Source organism: Nicotiana tomentosiformis, chromosome 2 (genome assembly GCF_000390325.3).
Source record: "Nicotiana tomentosiformis chromosome 2, ASM39032v3, whole genome shotgun sequence".
Classification (NCBI taxonomy): domain Eukaryota; kingdom Viridiplantae; phylum Streptophyta; class Magnoliopsida; order Solanales; family Solanaceae; genus Nicotiana; species Nicotiana tomentosiformis.
This window is the reverse complement of record NC_090813.1, coordinates 112,263,118-112,276,587: the sequence shown is the minus strand read 5'-3', so window position 1 is coordinate 112,276,587 and position 13,470 is coordinate 112,263,118. Positions and strand designations below refer to the sequence as shown.

The 13,470-nt window shown below is 40.2% G+C and overlaps 1 protein-coding gene across 1 annotated transcript; it reads right to left on the bottom strand.

The window, feature by feature from the left end:
• Positions 1-6,738: 6,738 nt before the first annotated feature.
• Positions 6,739-7,914, bottom strand: LOC138905411 (uncharacterized). The gene has a single exon (XM_070193935.1). The coding sequence runs from the start codon at positions 7,912-7,914 to the stop codon at positions 6,739-6,741; it is 1,176 nt and encodes a 391-aa protein (XP_070050036.1).
• Positions 7,915-13,470: the final 5,556 nt, after the last annotated feature.

The following is a 13,470-nucleotide window of genomic DNA, read 5'->3' as shown; positions in this document are numbered from 1 at the left end:
ATGCCTGGTGACCGAGGAGGACCAGGCCAAGATGAACGAGGTGGGCATGTCGAGCCTCTTCAACGAGGCGCAACCGGCGCTGAACCGGGTAAGGCATTGGCCTCTTGTATACCTTTGTGAATCTTTCTTTAGACTTTGATGTCGTTTACTAAATTCATTTTTTCAGGCTTCAGTGCTTCATCATGAAAGATTCCTCCGGTACTGCTTGGAGGTTAGCCAACTCGGGTTCGAGCTCAAAGAGCAGGTCCGAAAGAAGGACATGTACAAGGCCCTTAGTGAGCAACAAGACTAGGCCCTTTAAGACCTGCCGATTCTTCGGGCTAAGCTGGAAAAAGCTCAGAAGGAGGCCTCGACCCTGAAGCGGGAACATACTGATCTGATTAATAAGGTAAAAATCTTTAAGGCTAAAAATGAGCAGCTAGTCGTGGTGACTAATGATACAACTTCGCAGGTCCAACAGAAGGTAGACCTAATCGACTAGCTCTGGGCCAAGATGGACGAAGTGAAGGCCACGGCCGAAGGGTGGATGGGCATGATGGACCTGCTAGCTTTGGTCCACGTCCAATCTGCACTCAATAATGAGTGAAAACGGTTGTTGGAAGAATAGTACCCAACAAGAATCGGGGTCGATTTTCACAGGGAGTTTAATATGGGTGTTAGGGGTATACACTTGACGAGAGCAAATGGAACAACTAAATTGCACTCCCAAACAAAGGGTTTTGATTTCTACTTCTAAACTAACTCTAACAGTTATTAGCTAAAGAGAAGAGACTAGAAAGTGAATGATTGTTTTTGTTGTTTTTCCAAATAGTTTAAAAGCCTAGGGATGTGACTTTAACCTAGGTGTTCGCCTAATGGGTTAAATATGTTAACACTTATTTTATTGATCGGGGTGTATTATAGCTCTCAACTCTAAGTTACCCACTCAATACCTCTCGGTCATAGAGTGATTTTGCCTAATTTGGCTTTCTCAAGCCCAAATGGGTATCAAGCTAAATAGTTGATATGAGCTCAAGTCGGGTTCTCACTATCTCTAGTTAAAACCCTTTAATTAGGCTAATCAAACCCTTAATTAGTCCAATTTCTTGTTAGCCAAGTTTTCCTAGACTAGGCACCTCTTTCTCAAGTAAGAACTAAGTCAAAGGGGCACGAATCAATGTTTGCAACCATTAATTCTAACATAAAAGCATAAAAAAGGCTAAATAATCAACACCCAATCATAAACAAATATTAAATTAAATACCCGTAAGGTTTACATACTAAAGTTAGGTCACAACCCTAGTAAGAATCTAACTACACATACTGAAAAATGAAGACAACAAAGAAGAAATACTAATTAAACTCAGATGCTAAGATTAAAATGATAAAATATGATGTTTAAATCCCAAAATAGTCACAAACTTCCTAAAATAGCAAAATATAACAACTACAATAGCTCAAACTTTAAAACTTGACCTAAAAATGCAATTCTCGTCTATTTATAGTGGCACAAAATTCGCTGACAAAAATGCCCCTCAGGAGGTTCTGCGGCCGCAAAATTCTATGTGCGGTCCGCAGATTACTTCAACTTGTAAGGACTTAGATTCTACAGCCGCACAATGTGGTCTGCGGCTGTGATGCATCTTCTGCGGCCGCACAATTCTTGTGCAGTCCGCACTTCAGGCAAGGCTTCAGGTCTTGGTCATTTGCACACTCTATGAACTTTTAGTTCTTTATCAGTGCAGACCTTGTTCTACGGGCGCACATCTGCTAAAAGACTGATGGGCTTCTCCACTTGTTCTGCGGCCACAGAGGGAGTTCTGCCGTCCGCACTTTCTTCTACGGCAGAAGAAATACCTCTGCGGACCGCACTTCTTATGTCGTCTCTTTCTTGCCTTGTGAGTCGGAACACTCCTTTTTGAGTCAGATTTCATCATGGGAGCTCGAATTTCCAATATTCCTGCAATTTGTACACTTTTATTAGTATTGGGAACATAAATCAATATTTTTGGACTAAAACAGAAGCAAAAATGTGCTAATAAGTGGTCAAAATCCACACTTATCATGCTTTCAGACCTAATATCCATATATGTCCTTGGCCGTTTACCTGCATATGTTAGTTCAATTTATACTATAATTAAAGACTAATTGAGTTCGTACCTTAGCAGTAGTACCGCTTTATGTGTGTCACGTTCCAGTTGTTCGGTAGTTGTACGCTGTTTCCCGCTTCGAGTTTGTACGAGCCTTTTTCGGTTACTCCGACGACTCAATTTGGTCCTTCCCAGTTTAGTCCCAGCTTCCTTTCATTCGGGTTCCTGATGTGTAATGTTACTTTCCTCAACACCAACTCCCCGACTTGAATGTGTCAGAGGCTGGCTCTTCGGTTGTAATACCTTACTATTCGCTATTTCTGGGTGGCCAACTGGACCAAAGCAGCCTCCCGCCTTTCATCCAATAGTTCCAGGCTCATGATCATGGCCTTGCCGTTTAGGTCTTTTGTAGCATATTGGAACTTGAGGCTTGGTTCTCCCACCTCGACTGGTATTAAGGCTTCGGCTTTGTAAACCAATAAAAATGGGATGGCTCTGGTGCTAGATTTCGATGTCGTAAGGTATGCCCATAGGACTTCGGCAGGATCTCCTTCCACTTCCCTTTCGCATCGGTCAACCTCTTTTTCAGGTTTTGAAGTATGGTCTTGTTTGTTGATTATGCCTGCTCGTTCCCACTAGGGTGATAAGGTGTTGATAATATCTTCTTGATCTTGTGATCTTCGAAAAATTTATTTACCTTGTTGCCGACGAATTGTTTTCCATTATCGTAGACGATCTCGGCCGGTATCCCAAATCGACATATTTTGTGGTCCCAAATGTAGTTAATGACTTCTTTCTGACGAGCTAAAAATACAACACAAAATTATGCTCGCTAGTCGAATATAGTATAGAAAATATCGTATCCACAAGGATTGGATTTAAACAATATTTTCGTAGCTTCTAGTTTTAATTATTATCCAAGATGATCAACAATTTAGAATTGTGTGATTTAAAGCTAAAATTTACTAGAAGTCTAAACTATTGGCTATGACAATCGAAACAAGAGTAAGCAATAAGATATCAAATGGAGAAAATAGAGGTTGATTGGATAGGTGTAAGATACTTGTTTGAGAATTAACTCTAGTTACTTCACTTCTATGATTCAAGTGAGTCTCTCGAATTCACTCTATTATATTCAAACATTCAGTAGAATCTCCTCTCTCGATTAAGTCTCAATATTACGATATGAACTAAGTTAAGCTTGGTGAATATATGCAAGAATTCGTAGTAGATTGATCCTTAGGAGAACCTCTTTCGATTATCCTCCTAACTAGGTCTAAATATTAATTCAACTAGCCTCTTTCGATTACTAACAAGAATCAATGAATTCATCCAATAAGATAATGTAGAACATCACAAATTATGCCTCTTTTGATTACATAAACAAGTAAATATATATATTCAACAATAAAAACACCCAAAACGATTCAATACATAAAACTAGAGTTAATATCCACAAACAATTTTCAAAACACCAAATCCATCAATCCCTAAGGAAAAATTACTCCATGGATATGGAGAAATTCATCACAATAAGTTTAAGTCAAAGGAAAACATAAAACATCCAAACCCTTGTCTTGAGTGAGGATGAAGGGTGAAATCCTTGTGCTCTTGCTTCTCCCTCTTCTCCTTAGCTTCCTTAGGTCTAAATTATGTCAAAAATCCTCAAAATACCGTTTTCCTTTATATATATACCAAGTAGGGTCAGGCCCAAACATATACACCTTCTCCTACGCAAAAAAGGAAACTTTTTCGGAGTTGGACGTGCGCGGCCGCGCACCTAGTAGTGTGCACGCGCACTTGGCCTCGCACTTTTCACACTGTTCTGCCCCATATGCACGGTCAATGCGCAACCACACAATTGCCACGCACTTTTCACCCTGTTATGTTAGGAATTTGAAAAATAATAAAACATGTAAGTTGTAGCCCTTTGAATTATCTTTCCAACATTATATTGTGGAATCCAAACGGAGTTCCGAACAAAGAGTTATGTACATTTTACTAGACACTGCAAAATATGCCTGCTTGATTCTTCGTTTCATTCCACTATCATCTGTTGATCCACGAACACGATCCCGGCTTAATTTCTTGGGTATTTACTCAGACTTCAAAGATCCAAATTATTTGTATTTATTCTATAACATCTAAATAGCTCGGAATCACTCCTACAAGGCATAAAACACACAATTAGTGCAAAACACTAGCGATTAAAGCTCAAACTCAACTAAAGTGCAGTAAATTGGAATGTAATAATCGACTAAAATATGAGATTATAGCCTACCATCAACATCCCACACTTAAACCATTGCTCGTCTTCGAGCAATCAAACCACACTTTATATAGACACAACCTTACTAAGCAACTCTCCTAACTCATCATACCAAGAATATTTAAAATAGACTAAGCACAATAGTGTAACATCTTCACCTCAAGATTTGACTCACAAGTACCACACATTATTCACAACTCACTCACTTACTCTAACATAGAGGTCAATGACATTATCTTTCCTTCATGAATCATGTGCCCTCACACACAATAGAGAGTATTTCCTCACACCATAGAATTTAATAACAATTAAAAACTCAAGATAGAAAGAATTCGCTCACTCTCAGAAATAACATTCATATGCCACAAAGATGAACCATAGGCTTGTCCGTAGTGTACTACTCTACTAATTGAGCTCATTCAGTCAAGGATCAAGTAGGACTTTTAACTGGTTGTAATGTAGGCTGCGGGACGGGTAGGATACATTTAGATATAAGCACTTTAATACATACACTTTAACATTCAAAACCCCACACTTATGCCAAACCATACTCCACCTTCACATCAACATACATTAACTCCCATATTATTTAAGCTCATTTACATCAAGAGTCACCACAATCAAAGAATATTTTTCACAACAATACAATATTTTTTTCTTTCTTTTTCAATTCAAGTGGCGCTTACTTTTTCAAAACAATGCACCTTCCTCCTTATTTCAATAGTTCCAATCAAAAGCCAAACCAACCACCCCATACTTCATCTTTTACAAAATTCATAACAACTTCAAGTGCTCACGAGAGGTACAAGGTTCAAATAGATTGTCAATTCAAACAATTGGGTAAGGCTTGTAATGTGGTTGCCAAGGAAAACAAGATTACAGACTCAAATGAGTTAACTACGATATATAACAATTAGATGGGTAATAGAACATAACTGGCTCAACAAAGAAACGCCTACATCACTTCTAAGACTGAATAAAACTACTATTTCGCTTTGCAAACACACTGGGCAAGTTCTAGATATCAAATGCAATGCACAGAATAACACAAAACCTCTCACACACATGGCACATAACTCACTTAGGATTGGACTCATCAAGACACTCTAGTCTAAGCAGTTAAGGAAAGTTAAGATCATATGATTTAAGGTACTTATGCAAGAGTCAAAAACTGAGCCTAACCGTCACACTAAAGAACTCACTATTCTCAAGGTATAACAAAGTCAAGAGGCCTTGCTTTTAATTCAAATCATAGCACAAGATTTTTCTACTTCTAAAAACAAAAATCTAACTACACCCGGTTCAAACAAAACCCTTAGAAAAGAACCGCAGCACAAAGAAAAACCAAGGAAAAATTATTACACTAACTACAAAAGAAATTTTTTTTTGAATTTTTCTTTCGACTTTAATCCCTCAAGAAACCCGTCGAATGATATCCATCGTCTGGAAAAATAAAAAAATTTAAACTTTTTATGTTTTTTTTAATTTTGTTTTTATCTCTAACTACTAAAATTAATAAAAAAAACTAAAATACATATACATACAACATACAAATATACCCCTAACCCACACTTTAAGTTGTGGCATGTCCCCATGACACACAATTTAAAAGTATAAGATAAAGGAAACTTCCCTGAATTTTCAGTCGGGGTCTAAGTCGAAGTCGGGCTCCATTCCACGTGCTCGAACTAGTGCACACATCCACGCGGACAGCTTCTTCTCAGCCTTCTTGGGGTACACCCCACACTTGTCTTTCTCAATCACTGGAGCCTTCTCTTTTGAACTCTTCACCTTCCACTCAACACTTGCAGTTGGCTTCTACTTTTTCACTGTAGTTTCTACATTCATCTCAAAAGTCATAGTCTCCTCACCCACTCTAAGAATGAGTTTTCTATCATGTATATCCAATATAGCTCTACTCGTTGCTAAAAATGGTCTTCCTAGGATGAGGGGGACCACCTAGTTCTTCTCCATATTCACCACTATGAAATCTACAGGAAATCCGAACTTATCCACCCCCACCAAAACATCTTCTACTATCCCCTCGGGTGTTATAGGCGTTTGGTCTGCCAACTGCAAAGATATTGGCACCGACCTTATCTCTCCAATCTCCTTCTCCAGTTTCCTATAAATAGACAATGGCATTAGATTAATTGAGGCACCAGAATCATATAAAGACTTATCAAAATTTAGAGTGCCTAAAGAGCAAGGTATAGTAAAACTCCCTGGATCTCCACACTTTTGTGGGAGTTTATTTTGCAAGATAGCACTGCAATGCTCTATAAGCTTGACCACTGAGGTCTCTTCTATCTTCCTCTTCTTTGTAAGGATCTCCTTCAAGAACTTTGCATAAGCTGGAATTTGTGAGATAACATCAGTGAATGGCAGGTTTACATTAACCTATCTTAGGATGTCTAGAAATCTCTCAAACTGCTTGTCCAGCTTTTTTGTATAGAGCTTTTGAGGAAAAGGTAGAGCATGCATGTGCTTGCTCCCATCATCAGTGTCCTCCCTTCTTAAAGTTTCCTCCTTTTTCTTTTTCTCAGCTCCCTTCTTGCCTTTCTTCTTCTCAGTCTTTTTATCACCATCTTCAATTTTCAGCTCCTTCCCACTTTCTATTTTAGGCGCAACATCTTTTTGAATTGGAGTAGGATCCTTCAACACTTGTCCACTTCTCAAGGTCACAACATTTACCCTTTCTTTGGGATTCTTTTCAGTATCAGCAGGCAGAGTATCTGGGATCCTCTCAGATAATACAGTTGCAATTTGTCCCACTTGTCTCTCCAAGTTACGCAAACCTGTCCCAAGTTCTTTGATAGCTGCCACATGAGCATCTAATCTTTCATCAGTCTTGACAATGAAGGATTTTATTAGATCTTCTAACCCATACTGAATTAGTTGTTGAGGCTGAAAGTGCGGCCTCTGCTGCTTTACAAAACTGGAAGCTCCTTGAAATCTGGAGTTGTTTTGTTGCCATGCATTTACTATACCCCCGGGTGAACTCCATGAAAAATCGGGGTGCTTCTGACCTATTGTAATGAAATTATAGTTACCTACAACATTAAATTCCTCAATTGAAGCTTGACACTCATGAGTAGGGTGTCCTCTTCCACATATGTCACATGCTGTATGAGGCTCATTATGTATTGAAGCTAAGGTTAGCTTCCTTATTTCCTTTGCCATGGCATCAAGGTCCACCTGCACCGATGTGTTAGTATCAACTTGGTGAACACCATTTGATCTTCTTATTTCAGTAATCTCCGAGGGCCACTGATTTGCATCTTTATATAGCTCATCTAGAATAGTGACTATCTCCTCTGGAGTCTTCTTCATTAACGGACCTCCAGCTGCATTGCTCAATGTTTTACGTGAGGTTGGTGTCAAACCATCCCAAAAGTCCTGGAGTTGCATCCAGAGTTCAATTCCGCTGTGTTGACACTTTCGCACAATCTCTTTAAACCTCTCCCATGCTTCAAACACAGTTTCAGTCTCATTCTGGAAAAAGTTATTGATTTCTCTTCTAAACTTGCCCGTTTTAGCTGAGGAGAAATATTTATCAAGAAACTTTGAGGTCATCTCCTCTCATGTTCTAATTGATCCCTGGGGCAAGCTTCGAAGCCAGTGCTTTGCATCATCTTTTAGAGTGACGAGAATGCCCTTAAGTAAATAACATCTTGTGACACACCATTGTATTGAAAGGTGTTCATGATCTCCTCGAAGTCCATTTGATGATTGTTCGGATCTTCGTTCATCTTTCCTCTGAAGACACAGTTGTTTTGGAGGGTTTGAAGCAACCCTTGATTCAGCTCGAAATTATTGGGTGCAGCTGGAGGTGGTCTCACACTTGATAAACCTTGGTTGTAGACCGGTCTAGCATAATCACCAAGTGGTCTCCCTTGGCCGGGAGCTATGTTTCCAAACTGGTCTGCACCCACGAGCTGATTCTGAGCTATTCTTCGAGCTCTCTCCTCCTCATAAGCAATTTGTACATCTCTGAGTGCTGCTTCTTCAGCATCTCTTGCAGCTTTCTCTCTGAGTTGGGCTGCCTCTCTCGCAACCAAATCAACATTATTATCATCTCCCGTCATCTTTTCTTTGGTTGAGGATTTCCCATCTGTTTCTATTTTCTCAGAGAGATTTCTTTCCCTCCTCAACTGTCGCAGATGTTTCTCGATTTCTGGTTCGTATGGTTGCAATTCCTTCCCAGAAGATTGTGTCATGCACCAATTTAAGCTTGCGCACAGTCAAAGAACACCCAAACGTAAAAAGATAAAAATAAAATAAAAACAAAAACAAACATTCCTGAATTAGCACTACAAACTATTTCAAACACTATTGATTGCCAATCCCCGGTAACGGTGCCAAAATTTGACGAGCTAAAAACATAACACAAAATTATGCTCGCTAGTCGAATATAATATAAAAAATACCATATCCACAGGGATTGGATTTAAACAGTGTTTTCTTAGCTTCTAGTTTTAATTGCTATCCAAGATGGTCAACAATTTAGAGTTGTGTGATTTAAAACTAAAATTTACTAAAAGTCTAAACTATGGGCTAATGACAATCGCAACAAGAGTAAGCAAGAAGATATCAAAGGGAGAAAATAGGGGTTGGTTGGATAGGTGTAAGAAACTTGTTTGGGAATTAACTCTAGTTACTTCAATACTATGGTTCAAGTGAGTATCTCGAATTCACTCTATTATGTTCAAATATTGTGTAGAAACTCCTCTCTTGATTAAGTCTCAACCTTACGATATGAACTAAGTTAATCTTGGTGAATATATGCAAGAATTCGTTGTGGATTGATCCTTAGGAGAATCTCTTTTGATTATCCTCCTAACTAGGTCTAAACATTAATTCAACTAGCCTCTTTCGATTACTAACAAGAATTAATGAATTCAACCAATAAGATAATGCAAAACATCACAAATTATGCTTCTTTCGATTACATAAACAAGTGAATATATATGCAACAATAAAAATACCCAAAACGATTTAATACATAAAACTAGAGTTAATATCCACAAACAATTCTCAAAACACAAAATCCATCAATCCCTAAGGAAGAATTACTCCATGGATATGGAGAAATTCATCACAATTAAGTTTAAGTCAAAGGAAAATATAAAACATCCAAACCCTTGTCATGAGTAAGGATGAATGGTGAAATTCTTGTGCTCTTGCTTCTCCCTCTTCTCCTTAGCTTCCTTCGGTCTAAATTATGTCAAAAGTCCTCAAAATACCATTTTTCTATGTATATATACCAAGTAGGGTCGGCTCCAAACAAATACACCTTCAACTACGCGAAAAAGGATACTTTTTCGGAATTGGACGTGCGCGGCCACGCGCCTGGAAGTGTGCCCGCGCACTTGGCTGCGCACTTTTCACACTGTTCTACCCCATATGCATAGTCAGTGCGCGGCCGCGCACTGACCGTGCACTTTTCACCCTGTTCTGTTGGGAATTTGAAAAAATGTAAAACATGAAAGTTGTATCTCTTTGAATTTTATTTCCAAAAATATATTATGAAGTAAAAAAGGAGTTCCGAGCGAAACGTTATGTATATTTTACTAGACACTGCACAATGTGCCTACTTGATACTTTGTTTCGTTCCACTATCATCCGTTGATCCCCGAACACGATCCTGGCTTAATTCCTTGGGCTTTTACTCAGACTTCAAAGCTTCAAATCACTTGAATTTATTCCATAACATCTATATAGCTCGGAATCACTCCTACAAGGCATAAAACACACAATTAGTGCAAAACACTTACGATTAAATCTCAAACTCAATTAAAGTGCAGTAAATTGGAATGTAATAATCGACTAAAACATGAGATTATAGCCTGCCATCACTTTCTCTTGGACCTTTTTGAATGCTTGTGCCTTGACCCATTTGAAAAATAATCGGTCATGAATAGTATGAATTGAGCTTTACCGGGTGCCCACGGTAGGGGACCGACAATGTCCATTCTCCACTTCATAAATGGCCACGGAGACAAAATTGAGTAGAGCATTTCTCCCGGTTGATGGGATCATAGGGCATATCTGGCAGTCATCGTAATTCTGTACGAAGTCCTTCACGTCTTTCTCCATTTCAGTCCAGTAATAGCTGGCCCTGATTAGTTTCTTGACCAAAGCTTCTACCCCCGAATGGTTCCCTCAAGTGTCTTCGTGAACTTCTCTCAAGGCGTATTCGGTCTCTCCCGGTCCCAAGCATCTGGCTAGCGGGCCGTCGAAGGTTCTGCTGAATAATTCCCCTTCGACCAAGCTAAATCTAGCAGCCTTGGTATGCAGGGCTCTAGATTCTTTGGGATCCGAGGGCAATTTTCTGGTCTTCAAGTGGTCTATGTACTTGTTCCTCCAATCCCAAGTTAAACTCGTTGAGTTTACTTTTGCGTGGCCTTCTTCTATCACCGACTTAATGAGCTGCACTACTGTTCTCGAACTGAATTCATCGACATCGGCATCGACCGACGACCCTAAGTTAGCCAGAGCATCGGCCTCGCTGTTCTGGTCTCGAGTACGTGTTGCATGGTCTATTCCTTGAATTGATGCAACATTACCTATAATTTGTCTAAGTACCTTGCATCCATTTTTCTTTTACTTTGAACGTCCCGTTAACTTGATTTACCACGAGGACAGAGTCACATTTAGCTTCGATCACCTCGGCCCCAAGGCTTTTAGCCAATTCTAGACCTGTAATCATGGCCTCATACTCGTCCTCATTGTTAGTCAATTTCATAGTCCTGATAGAATTCCTAATTACATTTCCCGTAAGCGATTTTAATACGATGTCGAGCCCGTACCCCTTCCCGTTCGAGGCACCATCTATAAAAAGTGTCCAGATCCCCGAAGTGGTCCTTGAGATTAACAGTAATTCCCTTTCAACTTAGGGTATTAAGGCTGGTGTGAAGTCGGCCACGAAATCTTCCAAAATCTAAGATTTTATGGCAGTTCAGGGTTTATACTCGATATCGTACCTGCTGATTTAGACGGCCCATTTGGCCAACCGGCCTGAGAGTTCGGGTTTGTGCATGTTGTTCCTTAATGGTTAAGAGGTCATGACACATACGGGGTGGCATTGAAAGTACGACTTTAGCTTTCTGGAGGCGCTTAGCAAAGTGAGCGCCAATTTTTCTAGGTGAGGATACCTTGTTTCAGCCTCGCCAAGAGTTCTACTGACATAGTAAACAGGAAGTTGCGTACCTTCCTCATTCTAGACTAAGACTCCACTTATCATCACTTTGAAAACCGCCAAGTAAAGGTACAGTTGTTCGTCCGCCTTCAGAGTATGCAACAGGGGAGGACTTGATAGGTACCGTTTGAGTTTTCCAATGCTTGCTGACATTCTGGTGTCTAGGAAAATTTATTCTTCTTTTTAACAGTGAGAAGAATCGATGGCTTTAGTCCGAGGACCTCGATATGAAGCAGCTCAGGGCGGCTATATGCCCGGTCAGCCTTTGAACGACCTTGACATTGTCCATCATGGTGATGTCTTCTATGGCTTTGATTTTGTCGGGGTTGATCTCGATCCCTCGATTGGATACCATGAACCCGAGGAATTTTCCCGATCCAACCCCGAATATATACTTCTCTGGGCTCAACTTCATATTGTATTTCTTTAGTATGTCAAATGTCTCCTGCAAATATTTCAAATGGTTCTATGCTCGCAGGGACTTGACTAACATGTCGTCAATATAAACTTCCATTGATTTTCCTATCTGTTCTTCGAACATCCTGTTTACTAGGCATTGATAGGTGGCACATGCGTTCTTTAATCCGTACGACATTACATTATAATAGTAGGTGCCAAATTTAGTGATGAAAGAGTCTTTTCTTGATCGTTCGGGTCCATCCGAATTTGGTTATACCTGTAATAGGCATCGAGAAAGCTGAGTATCTCATGCCCGGCCGTCGCGTCGATCATACGATCAGTGTTAGGCAAAGGGAAAGAATCCTGGGGGCATGCCTTGTTTAGATATTTGTAATCTACACACATTCTTAGCTTATTCCCTTTTTAGGTACTACCACTATGTTAGCTAACCATTTCGGGTATTTAACTTCCCGAATGAACCCTATTTTAAGGAGTTTGGATACCTCGTCCTTGATGAACGCATGCTTGACCTCGGACTGCAGTCTCCTCTTATGCTTAACCGGATGAAACTTCGGGTCTAAACTCAGCTTATGAATGGTTATCTCCGGTGGGATCCTTGTCATGTCAAGTTGGGACTAAGCGAAATAGTCTATGTTAGCTTTAAGAAAATTAATAAGTTTTTTCCTGAGCTTGGGGGTTAACCCCATGCCCAGGTTTACCTTTCGATCTAGTAGGTGCTCGATCAATATGACTTGCTCCAACTCTTCGACCATCAATTTGGTGGCATCGGTATCATCAAGAGCTATGAACGATCTCGGAATTCCGTAATCATCCTCCCTGTCTATTCCCCGTTCCTCCGGTTTGGCCGAGACCGGCATCGGTGATATTGCTATTTAATTTCTTCCTTTTTGGCCGACTTCGTGTTTCTTGATGTTAAAACGACCGTCGACTGCGAACATCTCCTTTATGGCCGGCTACTCTCCGTAGACCGTCTTGACTCCTTCCGGTGTAGGGAACTTCAATGCCTGGTGTAAGGTCGAGGGTACCGCCCTCATGTTGTGAACCCAGGACCTTCTGATAGGGCGTTGTACCTCATGTCCCCTTCGATCACATAGAACTTTGTCTCTTGGATCATTCTGGCGGTGTTCACTGGTAGGGTTATCTCCCATTTAGTGGTTTCGCATGCCATGTTAAATTCGTTTAACACCTAGACTGCCGACACTATTTGTTCATGTAGCCCTAATTGCTCTACGACCCTCGATCTGTTGATCTTAGATGAGTTATCTGGATCAATCAACACACGTTTAACTCGAGATTTATTGATAAGTACGGATATTACCAGTGCATCATTGTGAGGTTGTACGATGCCCTCGGCATCCTCGTCACTGAACGAAATGGTTTCCTCCGGGACATAATCTCGAATGTGTTTTTCCCTTGCGATAAATACTTTAGTGCGCTTTATCATTGTCCCTTGGGGGACATCGACCCCTCCATTGATCATGTTGATGACATGTTGAGGCTCCTCTTGTTCG

Coding starts and splice junctions, on each gene's coding strand:
- LOC138905411 (XM_070193935.1), bottom strand. CDS start 7,914: ATGACCTCAAAGTTTCTTGATAAATATTTCTCCTCAGCTAAAACGGGC.